At 40.3% G+C, this 27,593-nt stretch overlaps 1 protein-coding gene across 2 annotated transcripts; it reads left to right on the top strand.

Moving 5' to 3' along the window:
• The first annotated feature begins 4,350 nt into the window (after positions 1–4,350).
• LOC104152999 (proton-coupled zinc antiporter SLC30A5) lies at positions 4,351–27,324 on the top strand. 2 transcript variants are annotated; one of them, XM_068925143.1, is made up of 16 exons: positions 4,351–4,626; positions 4,907–5,029; positions 6,111–6,177; positions 7,547–7,632; positions 9,079–9,166; positions 10,932–11,019; positions 12,293–12,369; positions 13,466–13,636; positions 14,242–14,530; positions 14,874–15,082; positions 17,475–17,632; positions 18,335–18,464; positions 19,985–20,210; positions 21,584–21,810; positions 23,236–23,364; positions 24,014–27,324. In XM_068925143.1, the coding sequence occupies exons 1-16, from the start codon at positions 4,553–4,555 to the stop codon at positions 24,182–24,184; spliced, it is 2,313 nt and encodes a 770-aa protein (XP_068781244.1). In that variant the 5' UTR covers positions 4,351–4,552; the 3' UTR covers positions 24,185–27,324. The 2 variants fall into 2 exon arrangements, with proteins under 2 accessions (XP_068781244.1, XP_068781245.1); XM_068925144.1 differs by having other exon boundaries at positions 4,421–4,626; positions 23,824–27,324.
• The last annotated feature ends 269 nt before the right edge of the window (positions 27,325–27,593 follow it).

The raw sequence follows: 27,593 nt of genomic DNA, 5'->3' as shown, positions 1-27,593 counted from the left end.
ACATTTCTTAGGCATGTGTTCTCTGTCTCTTACTACGTCACATTTTCATTAAGTGATAACCTGAGGACCACTGCTGACACTCCCAAGTACATTTTTCCCAGGGCTCTACCCTTTTAGATACTTTGATTTTATAAGACAAGTCTTGTAACGCATGTGATATTTAAGCAAACAGAAATATGGGTTTTGAGAGGCTTCTCAAAAAAAAAAAAACCCTCAAAAGAACTCTTTTAGCTAGCATACTATATATTCAGGAGTAAAATAATAAATGTTTAGATCTCTTTTTATTACTTGATTTTCTCAGCATTTCTGCATGTTTTCTGGGATTAAATCAGAGACCTTTCAAAAGTTCAAGAATTCCATGTCCTCATGTATGTGGCGTCTTTTTTCAGTCACAATGTCTCTGGGTCTGAGTCTATTCTTTCTGAGCCCCCAGTTTCTCTTTCAGCTGGCCCTGCAGATAAGCCACACTCCACTCCTATTCTGGTTAATAGTATTTATTTTCACCATTCCCTTGAAGGATCCTGACCAATTTCACCAGCTGTTTTTTCCTCTCCATTTTTGTCTGTTTTTCAGTTACCCCCCTCTTGTGTTTATGGCAGGGCAGTAGCCATCTTTGTGCAGCGCTGTTCCACTTGAATACTTGAACATCCAAGTTTAACAGACCTCGCATCGACCTTGTTGGGGAATGATAATGTGTATTTTCACACCTAATGGAGACACAAAACATTTTCACACATCGAGTTTACAAGCTGACACAAAGAGGCCTCTCAGCCAAACCAAATACCCACACAAGACTGACAAGCCAGGCACGGGTTTCCAGTATGTCAGGATCACAGGACAGGTCCACACACATGTAAGGTCACATCCTAGGTATGCTTCTGCACATACAGGATTGTAAAGCAGAAGCAGTCAATGTAGCGGAAAAATTTGACCTTCAAGAGGGCTCCTTGGAGACAAGGGTGCTGCCAGGGTGCACAGCCTTGGCAGGCGTGCCCTGCCACCACTCCAGCCCAGGACCCTGGCACCACCAGCAGCCAAGGAGAAGCTGCCAGGCACAAGTGCTTGAGACATAGGCTGTGGCAGTGCTAGTGGGGGCCAACTGAGTGAACCTGGAGTCCAGCACAACGCAGGGCTTGTACGTGGTATTACCAAGCAGGAGCAACAGGCAAGCTGCTCATAGGTTGCACCCTGCCCCACCACAACACATATTCCCATCCTTAAAAAGTGTCATGGATCTATTCCTGCATCCCCTTGTCTTTGCAACGCTGTCATTTGACGCACACCCTCTATTTTCATGTTGGAGGATTGTGGGGTTTTCTCCCAATTTTGGTCCCAAAAAACTCTCCCCTGTGCCTCTCTAGTCTTTTTCTTTCCCCATCTGCACGGCTCTGATCCAGCAGGTCGACTCTTACTCTCTGCCAGCTCCCACAGCACTTTGTCTCCCTGCTCAGATCCTGGACCATTCACCCACTTCTGTCAAGAGCCCAAGGCTTTTTCAGGTTGATAGCACTCTCTCCTGTGCTGTTTGCCAACACCTCCCTCTTCTGGACACAGTGCATACGGCATGTATGCAAAATCCCCTTTTTCCTTGCCTACAAACCTATTAATGTCTTCTGTTTTGATTTATGGACTTCAGGAGATGTCAGGCTGTGAACTGTGGTGTCTTGAACAAGAAGCAGGACCTGCAGTTTAAACTTTTAAGGGCTTTTCAAAACGCAGCTGAAATGATAAAGCCTGCATTTCCTTAAATAGGCTTAAATTTGTATGCTGAGGTTCTCATCTGCACTGAAAACAATTTACAGGTAAAAAAAAAAAAATCGGCACAGTGAAATCTTGAAGCTTTTGTTTTCCAGCAGCCATACTCCTCTGTGCTCTCATCCCTTCATACCTTCCCAGTTAAAGGCTACCCTAGATTATTACTTGGAAGAAATCTAGTTGCAGCTGGCCGTTGCTGAGACTCATTCAACACATGATGCCAGCAGGAGCAGACTTAAAAGTTTTGTCTGAGAGATATATGATTTGTCTCCCTTTCACCATGCCATCCATTCCCTGCTCATCCTTCTTTCACTTACCAATTGATTTCTATGATTTCTTTTCCCTGCCTCGGACCAAAAATCACGTGTCAGGTTGTCTAAAGAGGAGGGCGTTTAATACATGGCTGGAACAAAGCTGTTGGCTCATAATTTCAGTATTTCCAACCTACTGCCTCAATTTCCCCACTAGTTTCAATGGGACATTTTTGTCCCCCTTGCTCTTCTGTATCATCTGTACAAACTGTTATACACTTTGTGCTTCACTCAGGATGTTCCTCCGTTTCATCTGTGGGAGAAGTGACCCCCTGTGCAGAGACTGTATTGTTATGCTGGAGGTTGGGTGAAACTCACCGGGCATCACAGACAAATAAATATGGATAAATATCCAAACTCAGGGCTATGGAGAACTGCCCACCTTCCTGCCCATTACCAGAAAATCCTGAGAAGTGACTTAGTACACAGCTGAAGAAACAGCCCTATAATGGTTTCACAAGCAAAAAGTGCATCAGAGATCTTTAAATCTGAAGCTGAGATTTTAGAGGCTGAAATGTCAAGAGCTGGGAATGATGATCTTGACTTTTAAATTGCAGTTCCCTTAAGAATCACATGGTTGGCCCTACAGTACAACTTACTGTAAGGCAAAGGACATATATTTTCACAGCAAGAAAATAGGAACTTGACCTTCAGCACTCAATGCTGTCCTGTAAACAAAGGGACTATGTTTAATCCAGTGTCACTAGAAATGCCTTATGTAACCAAGACATACACGTGGAAACAGCAGATATAACACAGAACCCATGGGAGTGAACCCGTGTCTTGCTTGATCAGCAGTTGAAGCCCAATCAAGATGCTTTAGGGAGGGCTGATGGCAAATGGCAGATGCCTCTGTACAGGCAGCTGAATCCCACCCGGCAAGACCATAGCCCAAAGAACTTGGTCTAATCCTTCAGCTGGTCTAAGGCTGACATGAGATCCTCCATCATTATTGCAGGAATGACTATTAATTGTTGTCTGCTATTTTAATTTCACCTAATATTACTTAAGCTGTACTGCTGGAGACAGACTATCTCTAGCTATTTCTAGCCCTCCATTGTGAAGGATACTTGAAAAAATGAGCTAGATAGAGGATGAAACCTTTTTGATTAATATATTTAAATCAAATGGCTAATCTTGCAGACAAAGGAAAGGGGAACTCTTGATCTAGTGTTTAGTTTCACATAGCTGTACTTTCAACAGATTAATCATTCTAGAAATTCTTCTCATTGCTACTAGCAGTACTTCTTGGAAGTGTTTCCTCTTTGATATTTAAAACCTATTTAGGGCATTAACTTTGAGATTCAAAGGCAGCTTCTCCACCAAAACCTTTTTTCCTCATGTAGACCGACTGTGGCAGACAACTGAGGCAAAGATCTGTGGCTCTTGCTGATTTGTTCCCCGCCAGCCTGTATGCAGAACATGGGAGCCATTTATTTGCCCTCTGATTTCTCCGAGCTGCTCCCTTCAGTACAGACCAAAAATCATCCTTTCCTCCAAACTAAAGCGAAAAGTTTTGCGCAAGTTATACTGTATCTACCAGGGATCAGCTTACACTTTTACTCAGTACACAAAAGCTGCAGTAAGGCTGGATCTAGGAACAAAAACGAAGAATCCTGTTAAAATCTTTGCAGCTGCCAAGCTCCCAAGCAGCAGGGAACGTGCCGGCTAGAAGGCAGCGCCGGAACTCGCCGTGTGCTGCACGCTGCCCTCCCGGCCGGCTCTGAGAAGGCCCTGCCAGCGTGGCAGCCCTGCGGGGCGGCCGGCGCGCAGGCCGCGCGCTGCAGGCCGAAGCGTGCGGCCCCGGGCGCCCCGAGCAGGGGCTGCGGCGGCAGCGGCCGGAGGAAGGCGGGCAGGGCGGCGCACGAGGGACGGGCGGCACCTTCTCCTCGTCTCGTTCTGAAGAACCGGGTCGCAGCGGCTACCGGACCGCACCCAGCGTGCGGCAAGGGCCAAGAAAGCCCCAGTGGCCAACTAGCGCTTGCACGGATAACAACTGACCACAACGGCCCAAGGTAACGGGCAGGACGCAGAAGCCGAACCCCGGCCGGCCGGGCAGGCGGCGCGGCCCTCCCGCGGGCAGCGCGCCGGGCAGGCCCCCGCCGCGGCGCAGGCCGGGCCGGGCCCTCCGCGCCGCCCTCCCGCTGGGGGCCACCACCGGGCCGGCGGCGGAGGGGGGGAGGAGCCATCCCACCGCCCCCCCCCCGGCGCGGCAGTGAGCCGTTCCGGCGGCTGCGGACGTGGCGCATCCCTTGTGCCCGCCCCTTCCGCTCTAGGCGCCTGCGCGCCTGCGCCGGGGTGCGCGCGCGAGGCGGCGGCGGCGGCGGCGGCGGCGGCGGCGGCGGCGGGTCCTCCTCTCCCCCTCTCCCCCCGCCCAAACCGCGCCTGCCTAGCGGAGAAGGATGAGGCGCCCCCGCGGCGGGGGAGGCGGCCTCGGCGGCTCCTGAGGGCCCCCCCGCGCCCGGGCCCGCTCCCCCGGCCCCGGCATGGAGGAGAAGTACAGCGGCCAGGCCTTGGCCGCCGGCGGCGTGCTGGGGCCCGTGGATGTGCCCAGCGCCCGGTAACGGCCGCGGGGGGAGGGGGCCTCGGCCCAGCCCCGCGCGGGGGGAGGGGGGTCCCGGTCCCGTCCTCCCCCTCCGCCGCCGTGGGCGCTGCCCTCGGCCCTGCCGAGGCGCTGGGAGCGGGGCGGCCTTTGCGCGGTCCGCTAGGGCCCGCGGTGCCGGGGAGGCGGGAGGGTGCCCTCGCCCCGCCGTGCGCCCCTTCCCTGCGCGGGTCGGCAGCCCAGAGCGGGGTTAAATGGGCGCGGTCGCTCAAGGTGCCTGTTGTCTTCCCTTTTGCAGGCTGACTCGGTATATTGTGTTGCTGTGCTTCACCAAGCTTTTAAAGGCCTTGGGGCTGTTTGAAGCTTATGATCTTCTGAAAGTGGTCCACCTTGTACAGTTTATCTTTGTAGTAAAGCTGGGGTGAGTGCGCTTATGGCGAAGCCGTGTATGCTCCACTTGCAGCCTCTTTTGTCTGTGTAATTTTTTGTCTGCGTCAAACGTATACTTTGCATTATATTTTGTTTAGATTAGTTGGGGAGGAAAAGGCGTGGTGGTGGATTCATTAAATGTTCTGATCCCAGTGTTTTTGCTTCTTACGCGTGCTCGCTATAATTTCAGAAACTTCAAAGTCTGTGCTATTTTGAGTAGATGATGCAGTGGCAGTTCTGAGCATAGGAAGCTCAGCTGTGTCCAAATTTTCTTATGAAAATTATAGAAGACAAGTTTTCTTCTTTATCATTTACATTTCTGTAGTTCCTGTGAGCTTCAACTGCCATCTTTCCCTGATTGGCAACTGAAGTGTAGAAACTAATATCAGGTATTACAACATCAGCGTTTGCCAGCAGGCAGACACAGTCGTGCTTCACATTCAGCTGATGCATTGTGGAAGGCGTTTCTGTAATAAACTTGGCAGAGTTGTCTATCACATTCTTCCCATTCATTTAAATTTTTGTTTACATTTCTAGGCTTCTCACTTGAGTGTTCCTAAACACCATAGCTTTTTCTCCCTTTCACTTGTCCTTGGTCATAGTTGAGAAAGGAACATGTTCTTTCATGCCATTTCTAGCAAGACTGTGTATTCAGTGTTCCGTATATGGAGAAGCTTTAGGGTATATCTATCTCGCCAGTTAAAATGTAGTATTAGTATTGTAACCGCGTTTCTCCTCAGGACTTTTCTATCTGAGGAGATCAGTTATTTTGGTCTTTGTAAATCATGCAAAAAACTCTGACTGGCTATTTTCTGAAGAATTTCTGTGTAAAATTGACCAGAACTGAAATTCACCTACGTGAACTTTTTAATTGATACTTGATATAAGTAAAGTAGTAGGGAGAATACAAATAGTGAGTGTGATCAGTGTTGTCTTTTAGTGGAAAACATAGAGGTAGCTGTTTTGTAAATTGAACCTGATGTGAGAAGGGAAGGACTTAGTTACTTAGAGCTGATCTGAATAAAAAGCTGTTTGCTAACATACTAACAGAGAAAATCTTCTCCTTTTAACAGGTCTGCATTTTTTATGGTTTTGTTTCAAAAACCATTTTCTTCTGGAAAAGTGGTAACGAAGCGTCAAGTGAGTTGACATATATGTAATAGTCATTCACATCTTTGTGGATGTTCTTGATGACATGGCTCTTACCAGAAATTGCTCAGAAAGTGGGGGAAAAGGTTAATCCCTTTGGAAAACATGGCTGCAATTTCCAGAAGTGTTTAACTAATTATGCTGTAAAAAATGATCTGCGTTTTTAGGTTTGTCAGCTGTCATGCAAATAGTTGACAGTGTGGTGAAAAGGTTGGTCTCTGATTCCCCACAAGCATCTGTTTTGAGAATAGGATTTCGAAAAGGAGCTTTTTCTGTCTATGCAACAATTCCAAAATGGCAAATTCTGGACTGTCAGAATGCAGAAGTGCTCCAGTTGTGCCTCCTTCATGAGAAACTTCTTTTGCATGCTGCGTTGTATTGAGGGCCCAGCCTAATTGATCTTCAGACCTGTGTTGAGATTCCAGTCTGCAGAGAAGTCAGACTTGGGCTTGAATGGGACCCTGCTATTTGAAAGAAATAACCTTTCTCTTCTTTCACCTGTTCCCTGTTTATCGTGTTTATGTGCAATTGTGTGCACAAAAACTTTATACGTACACTGATAAGAGCAACCATTGTGCATGCTAAGTAGGGAGAATCTGAAGGACGGCCTCGGAACGTTCCCAGTGTTAGCTGCTTGTATGTTTGATGTTTTGGCAGAGCTTTAAAGTGTGAATGGAAATAAATCGCATCTTTGATTTGAATTCAGAAAAATATGTCTGTTTAGGCTTTTGGTTTTGCTAGAAAGTTTTAAATTCTAGATTTTGAAGGTGTGATATTTCTTGTAGGCACCTTGTCGTCTTAAATGTATTTCCAAAGGTTAACTCTTCAAAAACTTGCATTTAAAGTTTGCCATGTATTGAATAGTCCCAGTTCTATTACAAATTACTTCCTGAGGAAAGAATTAAACACACGCATAAATATTTGGAGATTTAAGGTCTTAGTCTCTTTGTCTTGGATGTTTTAGCTAGCATTGTGCGTATTTATCAGCTACATACAATATATTACAAAATAAACAGTTTGTCGTAGAGACTGAAGAACTGTGATCATTTGCCTGTCTAAAAGGCTGGGGGTTGTTTGTGTTTTTTTTTTTTTAAAGAGATCCCAAACCATACTATAGAGCCTAGTGCATAGAACCTGATAGGAAAGAAGAAGAAAAAACTCTGATTTTTATTTTGTCCAAACAAACTTAACCTACTTGGCAAAGTAGGCAAGAGGGGGATAATCGTGCTCAAAATGCTGCAGACTTTGCAGGGCATGTTTTCCTCTCCAGTTCAGGAGCCACTGTTCTAAAAGAATGTTAACAACAGGATGTTTATTTTGAAACTGGAGAAAACGTTAATGAAATATCTTTCTCTTGCAGTGGATCAAAATTTTTAAGCATGCCGTTGTGGGATGTATCATTTCACTCTTGTGGTTTTTTGGCCTTACTCTTTGTGGACCACTAAGGTAAATGTGTATGGTAAATAATGCTTTATCTTTTTAAGCTAATTTTTGTGACCTGTCCCTGTGTTGCCTGTTGTTTTTCATTTTGTATCTGTCAGCCCGTGATGCCAGCCACTTGCTTGCGTTTTTGAATTTTAAAATGGCATTTGTGCTTTTTCCTGTGAATGCTGTTCTACTTGGAAAGAACTACATAGAAAGATCTTATTATTCTCCTCATCCTTTCTTTGCCAAGATGCCAGTGACGTTCTTGATAGTGCTTAAATTATTGATATGACTGATTCAATAAGATTACTGCCTAATGTGCTGACTGTGGTTTTCATTGTTTCCCTAGTCTCATCTCTATAGTCACACTTGTTTACTTAACTGTTTGAAATCCATGAGTTGGCAGCTAGTGATAGCAGTGTGCATTACTGTGTCAGGTGACTAGAATTCATTTCCTCATTTGTTGCAGGACCTTGTTTTGGTCTCTGATCTTTTGCCTCTGCTGTGTTGCAATTGAGTAGCATTTGTGCAAATACTCCAAGTAAAATCACTTGTGGTATTTGTTAGCAAGGCTGACTGAATTTTATCATAACAACAAAAGAATAATGATAGAGTAGCAAAAACGAAGGTTAACAGTTTAGAAAAGTGAGAGAATGTAAGTAGAGCCTTAAATGATGCGTTTTTTCAAATCAAAACTTTATCTTTGGCACAGGAGAAGGCATACCTAAGTATAAGAAGACTTCTTTAAGAAGTGCTGTAGTATCTTTCTGACTGCTGATAGTCTCACAAACAGAACCTGTGACACAGTCCCTAGTAGGCTTGTATTGCTATAGTGAAGAGAATGGCAGAAGCGTTTAGTAAACTTGACAGAGATTGTTACTTCTGTGTTCTGCTCTGGAAAGCTGTCAATACAGCTTGTCGGTTGGTCATTGCTACCTGGAGGAGACAGCATGCAAGTCAGAAATTCACAGTTTTAGCCATTAGGAGGTTCTGAGGGTGCATAAACTACTGGACCATCAACACCTCAATAGGCAGAATGTAATGCAGCAGAACAGGGCTTCTTTTCTGGGGGAGCCAGAAAGTAGAAACTTTGGTTTACAGGTGGTATTGTCATGGGAATATTAATTTCACCTTGAGAAAGTTGTTATCTTGTGGTACATAAAGAGATTACAATTTAAAGTAATCCATAAATGAGTAACTGTAATCTGTTACTTGAGCCTAGGGCATTCTCTTTGTGACGTGTCTGGCTGTCACCAGCAAGATCTATTTCTGTTGGAAGCTTTGGATTTGCAGTTATTCTTTCAAATATTTTAAACTTCCTGTAGAAAATGCAAGTTAAATCTCTGATTTCCATTTCACTGAATTTTAGGTAAAATAATATATATTAAGTTTGTGCAGCAACATCCTTGTAAATGGGCATAAGTGCTTATGTCTATCTTTTCTTTTCTTTTTTTTTTTTTTTAATAGGACGTTGTTGCTGTTTGAGCACAGTGATGTGGTTGTGCTATCACTCCTTAGTGTTCTGTTCACAAGCTCAGGTGGAGGACCAGCAAAGGTAAATATATATACTGACAGAAGTAAAAGCTGTTGTATGCTATAAGTACAAGTATCTTTACCCAGAACAAACAGTATTTCAGACCTACATTTATAAAAACTGCAATTTTTAGTTTAGGAAGTGATGAAGTTACAAGATGTACTATTTGAAATAAGAAAGATGGCATACTCTGAGGGAGAAGGAGTAGGTGAAGCTGTTTAAGATCCATGACAGACATGTGAGAAGGGTTTTTTTGTTTGTAGGCAGAAAAAAACCTTGAATGTGGGTGTTCTTGTTCTTTGGGGGGGTTTTTTGTGCTTCAGCATTCTTTGTACAGGGATTTTGGGTTCAAGTTGACAGAAGGATGTACGTACCTGAAGTGGTCTTGGCCTTGAGGCACTAAAGTCCAGGACTGAAGCCTCCAGATTCTTGCCTAGACTCTTCAGTGTTCTGTGGCTTTCCACATACATACACTTTTTTTTTCTGCCAGAGAGTTCTCTGATTAAGTTCTGCCTGAGCCTGTCTCTGCTGAATTCTTGGCCCAAATCTTGCACTTAATCAGAGATCTATATATGAGGCATCCTTTACCTGAGTCCCATTACATGTTCAGTTTTATAGATATTCTCTAATTCTGCCTAATGAGCCCTAAAGGTAGTGAGCTCATCCCAGCACCTAGGAGCCATGGCCACTTTCACTCAAAAATAGTAATAGTTGAAGGAAGCTACCTTAAGATATCATATACCAGAGACTAGAGTATTGCTGTGTAAGAGGCAGTCTATCTTTGGTGCTGCCCCAGGTTTTTTGAAAATCTCTGTATTGTAGCTTCTGTTGGAATGCCCTAACCACTTGTAAACTGGACTTAGAACAAAGTGAGTGGCAAAATCCTCCACTCTTTCTGATGCTCTAACAAAAAAAAATGTTCAGGGCCTCCCACATAAAACTATGTAGAAGATATCTATTTCCAACCAGATGCTCAAACAATAAATGTAGGACTTTGAAGAGGTTCTTTGTCAATCTGTATCTTAGCAGCTTACACTTGCTAGCTAAGCTGCACATCTAGTAAGGCCAAAAGGAGGGAATGATAACCGTACCTTCTGAATGTTTAAGCTTTGTGAAGTCATCTAAAAGCTAAAGGGAGGTCAGCTGACTTTCTGAAACAAGAGTGTGGTAGCTGTATTCGACTTCAGATAAATTATCGCAACTATAGTTTTTAGCTGTAGATCTCAGCGTTTTGTGAAGATGGTAAATATGAAAATTGTGATATTCTAAGTCAGAGTGGTGAAAGCACAGGGAGCTGGGCTCCCTCTTCCTTTCCTGCAGGACAGCACTGAAGAACTCTGCTTCCTCGGAGCATTTGCACAGTGCTCTAGCCATTGCCTCCCATTGGACAAAATTTGACACTTGCGCCACTCTTAAGCTGAGACTTGTTTATAGCCCCTTGATACCACCAAGTATTAAACCATCAGGCTGAAGCAGCTATCTGTGTGTTCTGGCAGAGGTACACCATGAAGAAGGAAACTCCTTAACACACAGGAGACTTCATAACATACAGTCTCCTAACTCGTTGCAGTGGTGGTTTGCCCCAACTTACCTGGCAAATCTGAAAACTTTAAATTAGTATAAAATCATATTGTCAAGGTCACTTTTTCCAGAAATGTTTTTTTCTTTTGTTTCTCTTATTCAACCGAAACATGCTTACCTTGATCAGGAAGGAGGGAACTCTCTTCCTGGAATCTTTAACGCTGATCAATTACAGCATGCCATCAAAATGTTTTGTTTTTTCCAGACAAGAGGGGCTGCTTTTTTCATCATAGCTGTCATCTGCTTATTGCTTTTTGATAATGATGATCTCATGGCTAAAATAGCAGAACATCGTATCCTTTCTTGTTATGTGTGGGGAGAATAAAAATCTTAAATGACAACATCTGTCAAAAGTGTTGTGTTTATGAGTACAGGAGCAGGGAGAACAGAATGCTAAGTTGAATGCACGGAGTTAAATATGCATATATTTTCCTTGAGAGGAATCCTCACTTGCAAGACTGCTACACCGTAAGATTTTACTCCTATATCTAAAAACTCCTGATATTTATAGCCAATTGAATGGCACTGGTTACTTTCGTGATAAAATCTATAACTGTGTTCTAAGTTAAGTGGTAGTTATAGAACCCTTCCCTGTTTGCTCATATCAGACCACTTAGGATCGCTAGAAGCGTTCTTGGTCAGCTTTCTTCTTGGAGAAATTCTAGAAATAATGACTATTGCCTAATGTCTTCAGTAAATGGTTAGCTGGTCTGGCTGGCAATCTTTCTGGTATATCCAGAAAGATAGTTTTGTGCTCTTATTAATATGGTAGTTGTCTCAGTTCAGCCGCTAGTCTGAAAAGTGATGTGAAATAGCCTGCAATAGCTTCAGCAACAATGGAGTCTGAACTGCAAATGGAAGCTGACTAACTTGCTTCTTAAGCCAATGAGTAAACTGGAAGTTGTTCAGAAGTAACTTTCCAAAAGGTCTTCTCATAGTTAGGTATATTGGAAAAAAAGTGGTGCATCTAAGGATGAACAGTAACACCAAAGCCCATAGCTGATAGCAAGGTGAAGGTAAACTTCTCAAGGATGAAAAGAGCATGGAATTGCAGATGCAGGTGTTATATTCAGAAATAACTTTGATTAATCAACTGAGTTTTCAGTGAGTAAATTCATTGTTAAAGTGCTCTCTAGTTGATTTCTGAGAAGCTATCATTGCTTCAATATTTACTGGGTTGCGCTTGTTAATTAGTCTAACTTTCTAAAGTTTAAATATTTATAAACCCAGAATAAATGATCACATTTTAGATACTTCACTGCTATAATGCTTTTAGTGAAAATGAATCTAGCTTTTAATGCTATTGAATTTATTCTTCTACGTCTAGTTGCCTGAATTAAAGTAAAGCCATGTATCATGACTATCTTCTATGCGCTATTTGAAGAGATTCTCCCTTAAGATTTTAAAATACTAAATTTTTTCAAATACTTTTAATATTTATGTGTTGTGGAAATATTTTCTTCCTCTCTGAACTTTAGTTCTGTGGTCTTCTGCTACCTGTATCTGTTCTTCGGTTTAAAAAAAAAAAAATCAAAATAAAATTCTTCCTTAATTTTTTTTATTTAGCTGAAGGGCACCATGACAGTGCTCTTACCCATGTTCTGTATACAATCATTGCTTTCCTGGGTGTTGCAGATCACAAGGTAAATAACTTCTTGTATTTTAGTTGGCCGTTATTTATCCAAGTTTTATTGGTAGGAATTCCACCGGCTCAGAGTGGGGAGTTAAGCCAAGCTGAATCAGAACCAACAAGAAAGTTCAACATACACCATATACCCCAAATAGAGCCAGCACTGTGATTTTTACATCTTTATTGGATAAGAACCACTTCAATTTTAGCTAAACCCAAACTGGGAATCAACTGAAATGCATAGCAAGCCAAACTGTACAATAAACAATGTTTTGTTGCTGCTGCTTTATTCTTTCCCAGTCTTTGCTTTACATTAGGGGCCTGTATTTGAAGGCAAAGATTCTGGTACTTCTGTGTCTCAATAGTGCAAGCCCATTATAGTTGATGGGATGAGTAACTTAGTATCAGAATCTTACTGTGTGTGATTGATGTGGGTGTTTGAGCTTGTCTGTTAAGTTAGTCTTGTTGCTAAAGTGAGTGTATTGGGGACTGAAATGAGGAGGAAAAAAAAAAACACCACACTTTCTCAGCTGCTACAGATATTAATGTGAAAATAAGTTAGATATTTGAGTGAGATCCTGGTTAACTATGCACAGAGCAAGTGTGATCTAAGAGTGACAGGAGGCTGTTTCTGTGTGTGGAGTGTCTTGTGATTCATTTATGGAAAATTTTGAATGAAAATGTTGCAAAGTAGTATCTGAGGGTATGTATAAAGGTAAGCGAATGAAAAGGTTGTGAAAGTATTAGAGAAAGGCTGAAGTGACATGACATTTTTGAGCTTAACATAGGCTTTCAACACTGTTTTTAGTAGAAGATTGGAAACAGAGTTCTGTGTGACTTGTCTTTTTCCCTTTTCTGGCAGTTACCATGTATGCCAGTTAATATTATTGAGAGTTTTAAGCTTCAAGTCATAGTAGACTATTACAAATAGCGCTGAAGCATAAGCATGTCTGCTGTATTGCTGTTTTTAACCAAAGAAAATACTCTTGTCTTTGCTTTTTGTTGATAAGGAAAGTGTGTTGTTATTTTTTTTAAATGTAAGTATTAGGGTTTTTTGGAGTGAGGTATTTAGCTCATAAGAAATGCTAATAGGATGCCTTCGTTTCCAGGGAGGAGTGCTGCTTCTGGTACTGGCATTGTGTTGCAAGGTTGGTTTTCACATGGCTTCCCGAAAGCTCTCTGTAGATGTAGGTGGAGCCAAGCGTCTACAAGCTTTGTCTCATCTTGTTTCCGTCCTTCTGTTGTGCCCATGGGTCATCGTCCTCTCTCTGACAACAGAGGTAATACAGCAAGTACACATTAGCAAACATAACTCATTTTCTGTAATGTTTTGGCTTGTGAAGAACAACTTAAATCTTTCCTTTAGAACATCTTTAAGACTACCAAGAGTTGTGATCTTTGCTTTTCTAATAAGCTCTGCGTTTGAAATTGCTTTTCTGTATTTGGTGCGCATCTTTGCATGGTAACTTTATTTCCTCTTTCTAGCTTCAGACATTATATTTTGGATTCTTTGACTAACGTTGCACGAGGATTAATGATCGTATAAATACAGGACTCTTTTTTCCTGAGGAATATATATTGTAATTTAAAGACATGTTCATTATGCCTTCCTGCTTAGGGAGAGTAAACCAATGCAGATATATTTCTTTTAAGCAAATGAAAGCATTTGAAATAAGCTACTGCAGTGCTCCTTAGTTATATGTATCTTTCTATAGTCTGAATGTTGATTTTTCTCTGATTAAAAATATTAAATTATTTTGAATAGCAGTATTTGTGCTGATGTACTGTTGAAAGTATTTATAACGAAAGTGCACTAGATTTAATGCTGCATATACAACTGATCTAATGGTGAACAATCCTGTTTGAAATATGTTTTTTGTTGCAGAGTAAAGTGGAGTCCTGGTCTTCCCTCATCATACCTTTCATAACAGTCATCTTTTTTGTTGTGATCTTGGATTTCTACGTGGAGTCTATATGCTCTGTCAAGATGGAAGCTTCCAAATGTGCTCGATATGGATCCTTTCTCATTTTCATTAGTGCACTGCTTTTTGGCAATTTTTGGACACATCCAATAACAGACCAGCTTCGAGCTATGAACAAGCCACCATACCATGAAAGCACAGAGCACGTCCTTTCTGGAGGAGTGGTAGTGAGTGCCGTTTTCTTCATTTTATGTACGTATTCTTATTTATCTTTTAATAAATATGTTAAATTTGCCCATATTACTGGGAACCCATTCAGAAAATGACTCTGGTCAAAATTCTTTTGAATGAGTTTTTATGGATTTCTTTGAATAGGTGGGCATGCAACTTCTGTTCTGTTTTGCTGCCTACAAAAAAGGAATAGATCAGATCTGTTTCCCTGTGGAAGTGAGGATCTAATCTAATGGTAAACCTCCAGATGAGGTTGATAATCACTTTGCTGCCTTAATATTACATGTAAGCTTTGAACACTTGCATTATAAAATTGCTGTGAAGCTTAGAAACAGGACAAAAACTTCAATACGTTTCCTTGCAGCTGCCAATATCCTGTCCTCCCCCTCCAGGAAAGGGCAGAAAGGCACCCTTATTGGCTATTCCCCTGAAGGCACTCCTCTGTATAACTTCATGGGTGATGCATTGCAGCAGAGCTCTCAGTCACTACCCCGGTTTATTAAAGAGTCACTGAAACAAATCCTTGAGGAATATGATTCCAGACAGATCTTCTACTTCTTGTGCCTAAATCTGGTAAGTGCATGCTTTCTTCCAAACCTAATTGCATAGCGCAGTAAGAAGAGTGGCTCTAAAATTTCCCATGTTTGTTTGTTTGTTTGTTTGTTTTTTAAGTGACCCTTGATACAGTAGTCTCACTAAATGGAATCTTAAAACAGGAGATTCTTATGCCAATCTTACTGTAAGTGGCAGGGCTGATTGATTTGTTGTCACAAGGGGATGCTGATTTTATGTGTAACTCCTATACCCGTAAGTAAATACTCGTATAATGATTAGAACAGTAGGGTCTCACTCAAGATTGAGGAATCTCAATGTTTACCAGCAGATAACCTGAAACTAGTGAGGCCTTCAAGGATGGGGAAAACAAAACAGTACAGTGGGATTGAGTAGTGTCATTTTTGGAATAGCCTTTTATTTCTAGCTTCTCTTTCTCTTTCTTTCTTTCTCTCTCTCTCTTTCTCTCTCTCTCAAATAGGAAAAAGATCATGCAGCAAGCAAAACTGATAGGCTCTTATAGTAATTTTCCAAGAAAATAGGGGAGAAAAACTTGAAGTGTCTGTTACAACTTACAGAATTGCATTATGGAAACTGAAAGATGGGAAGGAAGAAAGGAAAGTTTAAGTTGATAGGCAGATCAATTAATAAAGAATAATTAAAACATACTGGAAGAAATATGTATTAAAATGTTTCCTTGCATACCCTTCTCAAAACTAATTACTAAGATTTAAACAGTCAACTAATCAGCGAAGACATTTTTTTCCAGAACAAGCTGTTAAATAATAACTGGAAATAACTTTAACTGCATTTTAATAAAATGACTTTCTGAACCCTTCTCGCTGATTCATGATCCATAGCAGAATTGATAGTCATTTGGATATAATGTGTGAATTTGCTGTAAACAGTGCTTGCTTTTTTGAGGGCTCCAAAATCATTATTAGATAAGACAATATTGAACTTTCCTATGCAAATAAATCAGAGGAATACATTATTGACAACAATTAATTTGGTCAGTTGTTGGCATTTCTAAATTACTAATTATTTCAGCTACCCTGCTGATGTGAGCAATTATTTGATATTCTATCTCTCTTGATAATTTGATATTATATCTGTCCGCATAGAGTGCTTAGGCTAGTGTAACAAGTGAAGAGCAACTACCTTCTTTTAAGTATTTATAACTTGACAGGATGTATACTTAAAAATCATGGAAAAGGTGTTTGTATTTTGTAGGAGATAAAAATCTCTCATCTTTAGGGGTTAGGTTTTTTGGTGTTTTTTTTTTTTTTTAGCTCAACTAGATCTTTTTTTCTTCATTTAACGATTTACAGAGGCTTTTAAAAATGAGCCTGTAAGTAATGACTTCCAGGCTTCCAAGTAGCTGTGATAATTACACCAGTTTTGCCCTTCCTAATTGATTGTTTCTGTAGACAGTGTAAGTGACATAGTTGTATAGATAGTGTTGCTTTTATGCTAGTAATAGATATAGTCAGAGTTGTTACATTGTTGCTTTGCACCAGGAGGTGCTGGTTTGTTAAGGTCTCCGTAAGAAAGGCACTCAGATTCTGTAAAGAATCTCATAAAATTCCATTTATTAGAGCTGACACTATCAGAAAAAAGAGGATTAATATGGATAATCTCACATCCCTTCAGGGACTAGGAACCTCAAGTTGCGCAGTACCCATCAGGGCGCAGCATGCCAGGCGGATCTAGTCATCGAAAGGTTATTCCATTTTGGCCTTTTAAGCTCTCATAGGATTTTCTTAATAAAAAACAATGCTATTAATTTCTACTGTCAAACGAAAAGGATGTTCCCATGAGAAATTGTTGCTGGACTTTTAGATAAAGACAAGGACAGGCAGGTGGTGTAATCACAAGTACCAGGTGGGAGCTGCCTACAGGCTCCCTCATTACAAATAGCCAGCTAAGTTTATCCGGCGGCCAAGGGTTGTGTGCAGTACAACACAGGCCTGAAGGCTAAACTGTATGTGCAGCATAGCACAGCACAGGCCTGTGCCTGCTCAAACTAACTGTTACGTGGGTCACTAATTTTTCAGTGCACACTGGTTTCCTGGTTAGGGTCACTACAAGTGTCTAGTAACAGAATGCTTACACTGCACAGTGCTATTTGCAGTCCTAAATGAAAATATGGGTTTTCTGTTGTAGCAGGTTGTTTTTTCAGGTCTAAGGCTTTGGGGGGGGTTGGTTCAAAAATGTCTCATTGAATGTCTCATTATGTACTTGGAATATATTACCAATTTGGTTTGGAGGAAGAAGAAAATGGTTTAGAAATATTTTGAACAATACCTTTGAAAGCTAGCAAGTGTCCTTTGAAAGAGCTTCATGGCAACTACCAAGACATTCAATTAGAATGTAATCCTCAGAGAAGAACTCAAACCTTTTTTCATTTTAGGCGTTCACTTTTGTGGAGCTTTTCTATGGAGTGTGGACCAATAGCCTTGGTCTTATTTCTGATGGATTTCACATGCTTTTTGATTGTTCTGCTTTAGTGATGGGGCTTTTTGCAGCTCTAATGACAAGATGGAAAGCAACTCGCATATTTTCCTATGGGTATGTATATTAACTTTTTTAAGGACTATCTGAAAAGTTTTCTACTTATTCCTTCTCAAAATGTCCAGCTATAAGGATATTTTCAGGATGCTTTAATGATGCGTCTTTCTTGCATGGTGTTTTTCTTTTTCTTTTTTTTTTTCTTTTAAACTATTTCTCTTTTCTTTTCCATTCATGTTGATAGCAGTGCCCTCTTACCCCAGGCAAAAAAGTGTTCTGAAATCTTAGCACTTCATTAGCATTAAGCTCTACAAATAAAACTTTATCACTATGAATGTCATTTAGCAGTTCTCTCTGTATATATGTGTGTGTGTGTGTGTCGAACAAATACATGTTTTAAATCAATGTTGGGACACGGGGATTTTGCTTCCGCTGAAATTCTCAAATTGTGTGACTAAATTCCATAGACATGTAGTAGTTTGAAGCCCTAAATGTGCAATGTATACTTAATATATTATTTTTAAATGAAGTATTTACGTTGTTGAAGCTTTGTACTATTAGTGCATGGGCAGTTGCAAGCTAGCCACCTTGGGGCAGAAACATGGAACCTAGAAATTAACGCGTGATTTTGTGGCATGGAGGCGGGGGGACAATCTCAAAGTTCATAATGCTGTATTAAATGTATTATAACTTTGAAACTTGTTCAAGGTAGCTATTCTTCATTCTGAAATGTGTGTGTATATATATGTGTTTTGCTTTCAGGTATGGGCGTGTAGAAATTCTCTCTGGATTTATTAATGGACTCTTTCTAATGGTAATTGCTTTCTTTGTCTTCATGGAATCAGTGGCCAGACTGGTAGATCCTCCAGACATAGATACAAATATGTTAACGGTAAGTTTTATCATTCGGTTTGAACGTCGCTTTGTACTTAATGGTTTGTTTATGTTCATTTAAAAAAAAAAAAGAGAGAGACTTAAGTTGCTTACCTAAGAGACCTAAACTATACTTTGACTTTTTAGCATATAGTTCCAATGTTCCAATTTTAAAATCCAAACCATATTTAGTTTTAAAGCATGAAACATATAGAAGTGAATTTAATTTAATTTTAAAAGTTAAATTGATCTTTTTTTTTCCAAGGAGGTTACAGCTCTAATCTTTTTAGATGTCAACCTTTCTATAGTGAAAGGTGCTAAGGAAATAATCATTCTGTACAAGACTAAATTTAATTTCTGCTGTTAGGTGTGTCAATGTCAATTATTGCAAAAATACGTTTGCACTTACCTGCAATTGAGATACCTCAAAAATCAGCTAGAACTCAGAAAGTTATTCTGTGTGTGTTACTGTGACATAAACAATCATGGAGCGGTCAGTAGCCAACCTTAACTGCACCTGTGACTTGCTACCTTCCACAGCCTCTTAAGGGACTCCACTAAAATTTTTAGGCCTCCATATCCGTTCCTCCGAAATGCGGCCATTCACTTCCTTCACCCGCATTGCTTTACAACGTGGAATTCTGCAAGTCCAACCCTTCATTTTTCACACTTTCAGTTCCACTTGTTTTCTCCCCCTAAATGCATGAATTTGTGCTGTCTTGCTCTCTTCAGTAACAGGAAAAGATTTTTGTGTAGGTAATACTAGACGTATGCATTGCTGGAGTCTAGGCCTGGATTCCTTCCTCCTTCCCCCCCTGCCATCTTTAATGTTTGTTGTTCTCACTATTGGGTTTCCCCCCACCTTTGGCAGGGCTCAGGCTGTGGAGTTTTTTTACTGCTTCTACATGAATTCTGTCTGTATATCCAAGGAAAGGTGTAATAGCCCCAAGTTGGACTCTCTGAACTCCTTTATTAGCTGGAATTATTCTCTTGCACTTTGCTAGTTTTTTTGAGAGAGCGATAGAAAAATATGCAGACAAATAAAAAGAGCGACTCACCCTATAAAGCAGCAGTTGTTATCGTTCCTGTATAATCTTTTCATTTTGTGCAAATGAGTGATAAAATACAAACTTTGCTTTGCTCCTGTGAACCATTTTGTCTCTTTCTGGAAACGAATAAAATCAATCACTGCTTCCTAAAAGTAAAGTGGCTACCTTATCCCAGTGTGTTGATAATAGGTTTTGCATTTTGGTGGTTGATACTGGGTGGGTTTTTTGGGAGGATGGAGAGAAACAGGGTTTTTTGTTTTTTGATTTTGTTTTTTTTGAGAGGAGAAGAAAATTCCTTCAAAACAAGCTTGTACAGGAAATTTTGTTGCTGAGGAATCCACATTAGAATAATCCTTCTACTGATGCTAAAATGCTTCCACAGTTTGTTTTAACTAGCTGTATAGTGTCTCAGATTACCTTGTTCTAGAAAATAAACTTGAGCATCTAGGAACATGTGCTGAAGTTAAGGGCATTTTTTTCTCTCTTGCAGCCAGTTTCTGTTGGAGGGCTCATAGTAAACCTTGTCGGTATCTGTGCCTTTAGCCATGCGCACTCCCACGGGGCTTCTCGCGGAGCCTGTCACTCGCATGATCACAGCCATTCTCACCACGGGCATGGCCACAGCCATGGGCATGGCCATTCCCACAGTGACCATGGGCACAGCCATGGACATTCCCACGGGCCTTCTGGAGGAGGCATGAATACCAACATGAGAGGCAAGTACAGATTGCTGAATCATAAATAACATAACCTGGGCTTCAGCAGACTTTGATTTTGAAAATTAAACTGAACTATGCATGCTGCTTAGAATCTTTCTCCAGTGGTGGTCTGACAACCTTTTAATGTGGCATACAAGAAATTCTCAAACTGTTAATTCATTAATGAATTCATTAATGGTTTGAAGAAACATAAGAAACATAATTTGAAAAAACTTATTTGCACTGCTTTCTCAGATTCTCAGATTTGTGTGGTATTTGTGTTAGTGATTCTTAAGGATAAATAAGGGGGGCGGGGGGAATTTTCCACAGTTGTTATAAACCCTATTGAAAACCTTTGGAAGTCCTTTCTTCTAAGTTCCACCTACAAATGCAAGTGCAACGTCTCTGTCTATAAAGATATTACCATACTTTTAGGTGTCATGTGACAGCTGGTTGCAAAAACACTGGGGGAAGGGATGAGAAGAACAACCACCAAGGCAGACCAGCAATCTAGAATATGTTTCTGTTTGTGGTTCAGAAGATTAGATTGGAAAAAGAATATTTCCCATCTAAAATGGGAAACTAACTGAGAAGGGCAATGTATAAAATCTTTTTCCCTACTGGTTACAAAATATTTACCAAGTATCTCACTTACTAAAATCAATAAAGGAATGAGGTGTTTTGTGTAAGCTTCTCAGAGCTTAAGCATTTTAGCTATAGTCTCATATTTCATTGGTTATTTTACATCAGTCGCAGTTTAGTCGACTCTTCTGTTGTCTTGCATTTTTATAAAGTCTGCTCATCCTCTTACTGTTTCAGCATTCTTTTACATCCTGATACTGAAGAAGCACTAATCTCACGAATGGTTAGAGGTTATTTTTCAGTGTCCTTTGAGTGTACGCTGAGAACGTTGCCATTAAAGCAATATAAAGGATTATTCCTAGCAGCAGCTGATAGACAATCTACTTAAATTGGAACAGAGTTGGAGTATAAATCCAAATGATACATTCATATCTGTCAACATTAGCAGGTCAAAGGATTTACAATGATCTTTTTATCCTCTGTTAAGCATCAGTGAGTCCTGATCCCTCTATCACATATGCTAGATGTTGCAAGTCCCATCAACATTTAAGACTGTATTTGCATGTTTGGCTTAACTGGCAAATGCCTGACGAAATCATTGCGTATAGAGTAAAAATGGTAATTTATACTGATTTGTAGTAAAGCATTAGGACAGCAACTGTTTTCTTTTACTTTTGCACCATGTTAGGCATGTAGAGTTAGTACCATAAACCCCACTGTGTTTCCACTAATGAACATAGAAATATATTTTAAACTTCATTTTAAAAAAGAAATGTTCAACTTAATCACCTAGTGTATTTTGTTTCCAGGTGTATTTCTTCATGTGTTGGCAGATACTCTTGGCAGTGTTGGCGTTATCGTATCCACGATATTTATCCAGCAATTTGGATGGCTGATAGCTGATCCCCTCTGCTCTCTTTTTATTGCTACGTTGATTTTTCTCAGTGTTATCCCACTGTTGAAAGATGCCTGTCAAGTACTTTTGCTGAGGATACCTCCAGAACAGGAGAAAGATCTGCACGCTGCTTTAGAAAAGGTCAGAACCACAGTTTTAAGTGTTTTCATATGCAAACATACAAAGTTATAACTGTTTTAATAATCATTTTGTAACTGAATAATCATTAAACTCGAGTAGTTCAGCATGACAGCTACCTTTGCCTCAGAAAACTTTTTGTCTCATGTTGTCTAAAATCTATTTTGCAGAGAACGGAGAGAATTAAGGGTTGTACTGACGTAAGGGTTGTTTTTTTTTTCTTTTTTTTTCCCCGGAACTAATGGTTTTACTCATTGGCACCATATACTGCCTTTTGCTTTGGGGATAGCTCATGATTTCAGACAAATATGGTAACAAAGTGGGAAACCAAATTAATACTAAAAAAAATAAGTAGCATAGTAATTCCCAAAAGCTAACAGGCCCTTTTTCAACTTTGTGCATACAGTTCAGGCTACAGGATTATATCTTGAGCCTGTAATTGCAGGTTTTCGTATTTGTCCTGTATCTTGCTGGACATGCTGACTCACAGTGGGTGAGGTAGCAAAAGCAAAATGAAAAAGGAATTGTAAAAACAGCTGTAGTCTTTTCTCTTCCTGTCTGCTGTGCCAGGGTGTACACTTTACAGCAGCATTTAGCCCTCGTTCTTGGCTCATCTGAAGTTCCTGCCCTGAATCCCATTGCAGACCTCAGTACAGAGATCTTGTCTGTCAGAAAGCTAGTACGAGCTCTTTGAGGATGCCATCAACGAGAGTTGGCAAGGAAGACTATCCTGTTGTTGCGTGTCATTTGGGAGAGGGGCAGATGAGTTCTTGTCTGCCCAAGGAATAAAAAGTGGAAATTGGTTAGAAGAGACTTGTGTAGTGAAGGGGAAGTGCATTGCAGATTAGGGGTTTACCTTTTGATGAAAGAAGACAGAAAGTAATTCTGCCTTATGAAAAAAATACTTTTTGAGAACAATTGAAGAGTAAGTCCTTAAAAGGTAATAGGAAAAGCATGAAAAAAAACCTACATTACCATAAACCAATAAAATCAGTTTTAAAAACATCTTAAATTAGGGGGAAAGACGTGTGTCTGAATTAAGTCTAGCTATGATAACTAAGTAGATGCTTATTCTGGATATTGAGGTAACAGATGCCTTGGAAATGATTAAATGCCCAAAGCAACTTTCTAGTTGCTTCTGGTCTGTCCATTGATGTTACTGTGATCTGTACACTAAATCAGTTTTTCTCTCATCCTATTTAGCATTGCACTCTGCAGGGCTTTTCATTTAGTTTGTTTTTTTACCTCTTATTTTTGACAGTAGCAAAGCGGCCTCCCAGTACTACATATTTCTACAATTTAGCTGGAAAGATGCTTTGCTATGCAACTTTGTTTCCCTGTGAAATATTTGCTAGCAATACTCATATGCATACAGAAGTTTAGACTAGGTTCTTCAAAGTAATTGTTGGTAATGTAATTTCTTTGCAGATTCAAAAAATAGATGGAGTCATATCCTACAGAGATCCTCATTTTTGGTGTCACTCTGCGAGTGTTGTAGCAGGTACAATACATGTACAAGTGATGTCAGATGTGATGGAACAGAGAACTGTACAGCAGGTGAGGTGCAATGGTTTTAGACCCTAGTCATCTGCTACCTCTCCATTTCTTCACTCTGTAACCCTATTTCTTTCACAGACTGAACTGTGAAGCGGCTGTTTGTGATTATTTTTGTAGCTATTAGTTAATGTCTTAGAGCTGATTTCTAATGCTGTACTTCCTTCCCCTTGCCTGCTCTCCTGAGATTATTTACATAAAAAGTTGTTTACTAAAACTTCTGCCAAAACAAAAAATACATCTGTTCCCTCCCCCCCACGTTCTGCTAAAAGTGGCAGTACATCTGCTCTTAGAAAAGGAGGAGTAGGTTGGTTTGGTACTGCAATGCAGGAACTAAATGGGAAATGGGGAGATCTGGATGCTAGTCATGGGTTTATTAGAGGTTTATTAATATGATCTATCTGTCCTGGGTTTCTTTTTTTCTTTCTTAAAACACAAAAGATGTTCATTTCCTTATACAAGGTGCTGAGAATTAGCAGTTATGCTGAAGTCACAAAGCCATGCCCTCTGAAGCTTATCCTGACTTTCCAGAAAACTGACTCTCTGTGATGATAATTTTTTCATCTATAATATTTCAGCCTCAAAATACTGTAAGTTATTGTTATATATAAAGTGTAGTACTAATGTTAACCATACTAACTGTAATACTCAGGTTACAGCTATTCTTAAAGATGCTGGAGTAAACAACCTAACTGTTCAAGTGGAGAAGGAAGCCTATTTTCAACACATGTCTGGCCTCAGTACAGGATTTCAGGATGTCCTTGCAATGACTCAGCAATTGGAATCCATGAAATACTACAAAGATGGTACTTACATCATGTGATATGAAGCTGTGTTCACCAGGGGGGACGTAACCAGGGAAGCTCTGGGATTCCATATTTGTATTTTTTGTCACAAGAACTTGCACATACCTGTACAGAAACAAGTGTACTATATATATGAATTTTTTAAGCATAATATCTTTATTAAGATTGGATCAAGATGCTTTTATAATGGAAATGAGATGGACTAGAATATCTGCTGTATATGTGGAAATAATGGAAATCTTAAATACTCGGTGTTTATTAAACAGAAATCTTGCGACTTGTGGATGAGCACAGATATATTCCATACTTTTTAAGTATGGAACATCATGATTATTTCCTTTGCTATGGGAAATGGAAATAGTTTAGGTTGCAATAGAAACAATCAACTGAAAAATTTTTTTCATTCAAACGTAGCTTGAAGACTCTTTGAATTAAAAAAAAAAATACATGTTTATTATGAGGAGTAAAAATTAAACAATATGAAGTCAAGGTTTTTTTGCAGACTTTGTTATATAGGAATGGAAATATACAGTTTTTATATTACATCTGCATATAAAACTAGTTTCTAAACTTAATTTTACTGCATCAAAGCAAATAGATGTTACCATTTCAAATTTATCTCAATTTTTAAGGATAAAAATCCACCACTCATGTTAACAGCGAGTAATTGGGAGAAATAACAATCGTAGATGCTTTTCTTTTCTTGTACTATTTTTATTTAAGATTCCTGGACAGACTTAGTCAAAACCACTGTGTAAAATAACTGTTTTGTACTTTTTGTATGAATAACTGCAAATGCAATACTTCATGCTTAAAATTAATTCACCAGTAAGCATCCACTTTCTTTCATCCAGCTAAACTTTACCTCTTCAAGACAGAATATTCTGTCACTTACATGTTTTTTTCCTCCCTACAGAGCAGCTAATTGGATGGAGTTCATATTTACAGATTTTTTGTGATAAGTATTTCATAACTTTCAATTGTGCCAAAATCTATTAACTTCCAATGGAAAATAGGTTAAGGAGAGTAACTGGAGAGCAGCTGAGTGACCTGGCAATGCAATCGTTACTACTTGTGGCTTGCTGATTACTAAAATGCTGTTCGTTAGTTGTTTTTTTTTTTCTTGACTTGTTCAAGATCGGCTATCGGATTAAGCGGCTGAATGACTAGCTAGGCAAAAAGAGAAGAGACTTTCCATTTGAATAGATGACAGGGTTATCTATTCAGGGTTAACCTGATCTAGGTTTAAAAACAAGAAAAGAAAAAAAGCTCAAACTGTACCATAATACAACAGCACGTCTACCGCACTTAATTTTGCCACTGTGTAGTGCCCAAGGGACGACTGACTCCTGGTTTAGAACGCTGAGCTACGCCAGCAGTCTGGGACTTTGGCAAGGTGCTGAAGCAAACTGGAAACTGAGACTTCTTGACTGAAAAGAGAAGAGGAGCATTTGAGAAAGAATTGTGCATGTTGGGGTCGAAATACTTGCAGAGAAGACAAATCTCCGTCTTTAGGGAGAACCTGTTAACTGGGTAAAAACAGCATAGGTCTTTGGAGGTAGTTATCGTTATATCTGTTAATCTGTCTTCCTGTGCATGTCTTTTCTTCTTCCTGTTTGAAAACCCTTAAGTATTTTCCTTTTAATTCAGCTATCAATTCAGTGACTAGCAAGAATGAGTATATCTTTCATCATTCCATATATCATACTAGTCTTACTCTGTCATACTGTTTTCTTGTTCTGTTATTCAGGATAGATGCCAGAGTTGTTTTAATAAATACTTGAGTTGATGCTAGTGGAGCTCAGTATAGTGATGCAGGAGTCACCTTATTTATCAGATCAGATTCAACAGAGATGCATTTTGAAATGTTCTCTAGCAATTCTGACTCTCTTGTGATCAGACTGTTTATACAATCTGTAGAATTTCTTAGAGATCTGTTAAACGCGTTTTCATTCCGTTCTCTTCTCCTAGTGCTGTATTGAAATTTATGCAGTGCAGGACAGATTTCTTTAAGGGGTTGGAAAAAACTGTTGTCAGAAAGCTTCTAAAAGTTGCCTTGCTTTCAAGTGACTTATTCTGAATCTTGATTGTTTTAAGTTCCTTCTTAGCAGCTCCTTTCCCAGGCTGGCACTGCAGAACCAGCAGAGTATCTCAGTAGCGGTATGGGAACAAGAAAGCATGTTACTTCACCTGCTGATCTTACTGCATATTCAGCTTGTACAATGTACGGTGTAGGGGGTTGCCCTGGGAACAGGAAATTATTTGTAGTGGAAACTAATGCCTTTTGCAGTAGTTTTCGCACCTTCCCACCTCTAGGAGGCTCAGGTCAGTTGGATAACAGTGCTACAATTATACTTGACTCATAAGAGATCTTTCAGTTTATGAAACCATTTTTTTTCAAACAATAAAGCTTTAGTTAATATTTTTGTTTGCCACTTATGTTTGAGGTGGTTGAAGCAGAACTGACAGTATCTCACCAAACTGAGCATTAGCCCCATCTTGGTCGGTAAATAAAAAGGGTGGTGATTTTTCTTTTTAAATCAAATTATTTTAACATAATTGCTAAGCCTCAATACTTGTCACAGCTTTCTCCAAGCCAATGCAGATTTCCCAGTTCAGCCCCAGGCAATAGGACCCAAAACCAATTAGGGTAGCTGGGAGCATGTTAGATGATCGTGTTTTGTCAGCGAGGATCAGCTATGATGTGCTGCTCTGCACCCTGACAAATGTTGCGCAGCTTTTCAGGTTTTGCCCAACAGGCGCACAGTGTTACCCTGGTTCTCCTGACAGGAGCAGAGCACTACAGTAGGCACAGGCTGCCTTCGGTTAGCGTCCCGGAAGCTCTCATCTGGTGGCCGTAATCCTCCAAAGGCCTTTCTTCAGGCTTCCCCCCGCGATCTATTAGACCTGTGCTGTTTGGGCAGTTGTACAAATTGCAAGTATAGGCCAATTGGAATATTTTAATAAGTACTTCAGTGTGGAAGTTCCTATTCTAGTCCTTTGATCTGTATGCAGACAGTTACAATGAAACAGTTCTGTTTTAAATCAGTTTCATCTTTGAAACTGCAGCTACGAATTGTACATTTGGCAGCACGCAATATGTGTATATACACTGAGAAAAAAAATAAATTTATTTTTCAAGGCTGTTTTAATTTTATGTAGCGCATCGTGACTTCCCTGGATTAAAAACTTAATCGGGATGTAAGTAGGAAAATGCTTTTAAAACGCTTGTGCCTTCGCAGTTCTGCCTTTGACCGCAAGCGCCCGGCCTCGGCCGCACCGACCCGCCGCGGTGGCAGGGGCGAGCAGCCCAGACCGGGTTCCCGGAGCGCGTCCCAGCGGGACCCGGGCCGCCGCGGGCACGTGGCCGCCGCCCTGCGCTGACGCGGCGCTGGCCCCGCCCCTTTTTCGAACGCTCGGAGGGGG

The sequence above is a fragment of the Struthio camelus genome, chromosome W, assembly GCF_040807025.1.
Source record: "Struthio camelus isolate bStrCam1 chromosome W, bStrCam1.hap1, whole genome shotgun sequence".
Lineage (NCBI taxonomy): Eukaryota > Metazoa > Chordata > Aves > Struthioniformes > Struthionidae > Struthio > Struthio camelus.
Note: the sequence above shows the minus strand (reverse complement) of the source record. Positions and strands in the feature narration are given on the sequence as shown.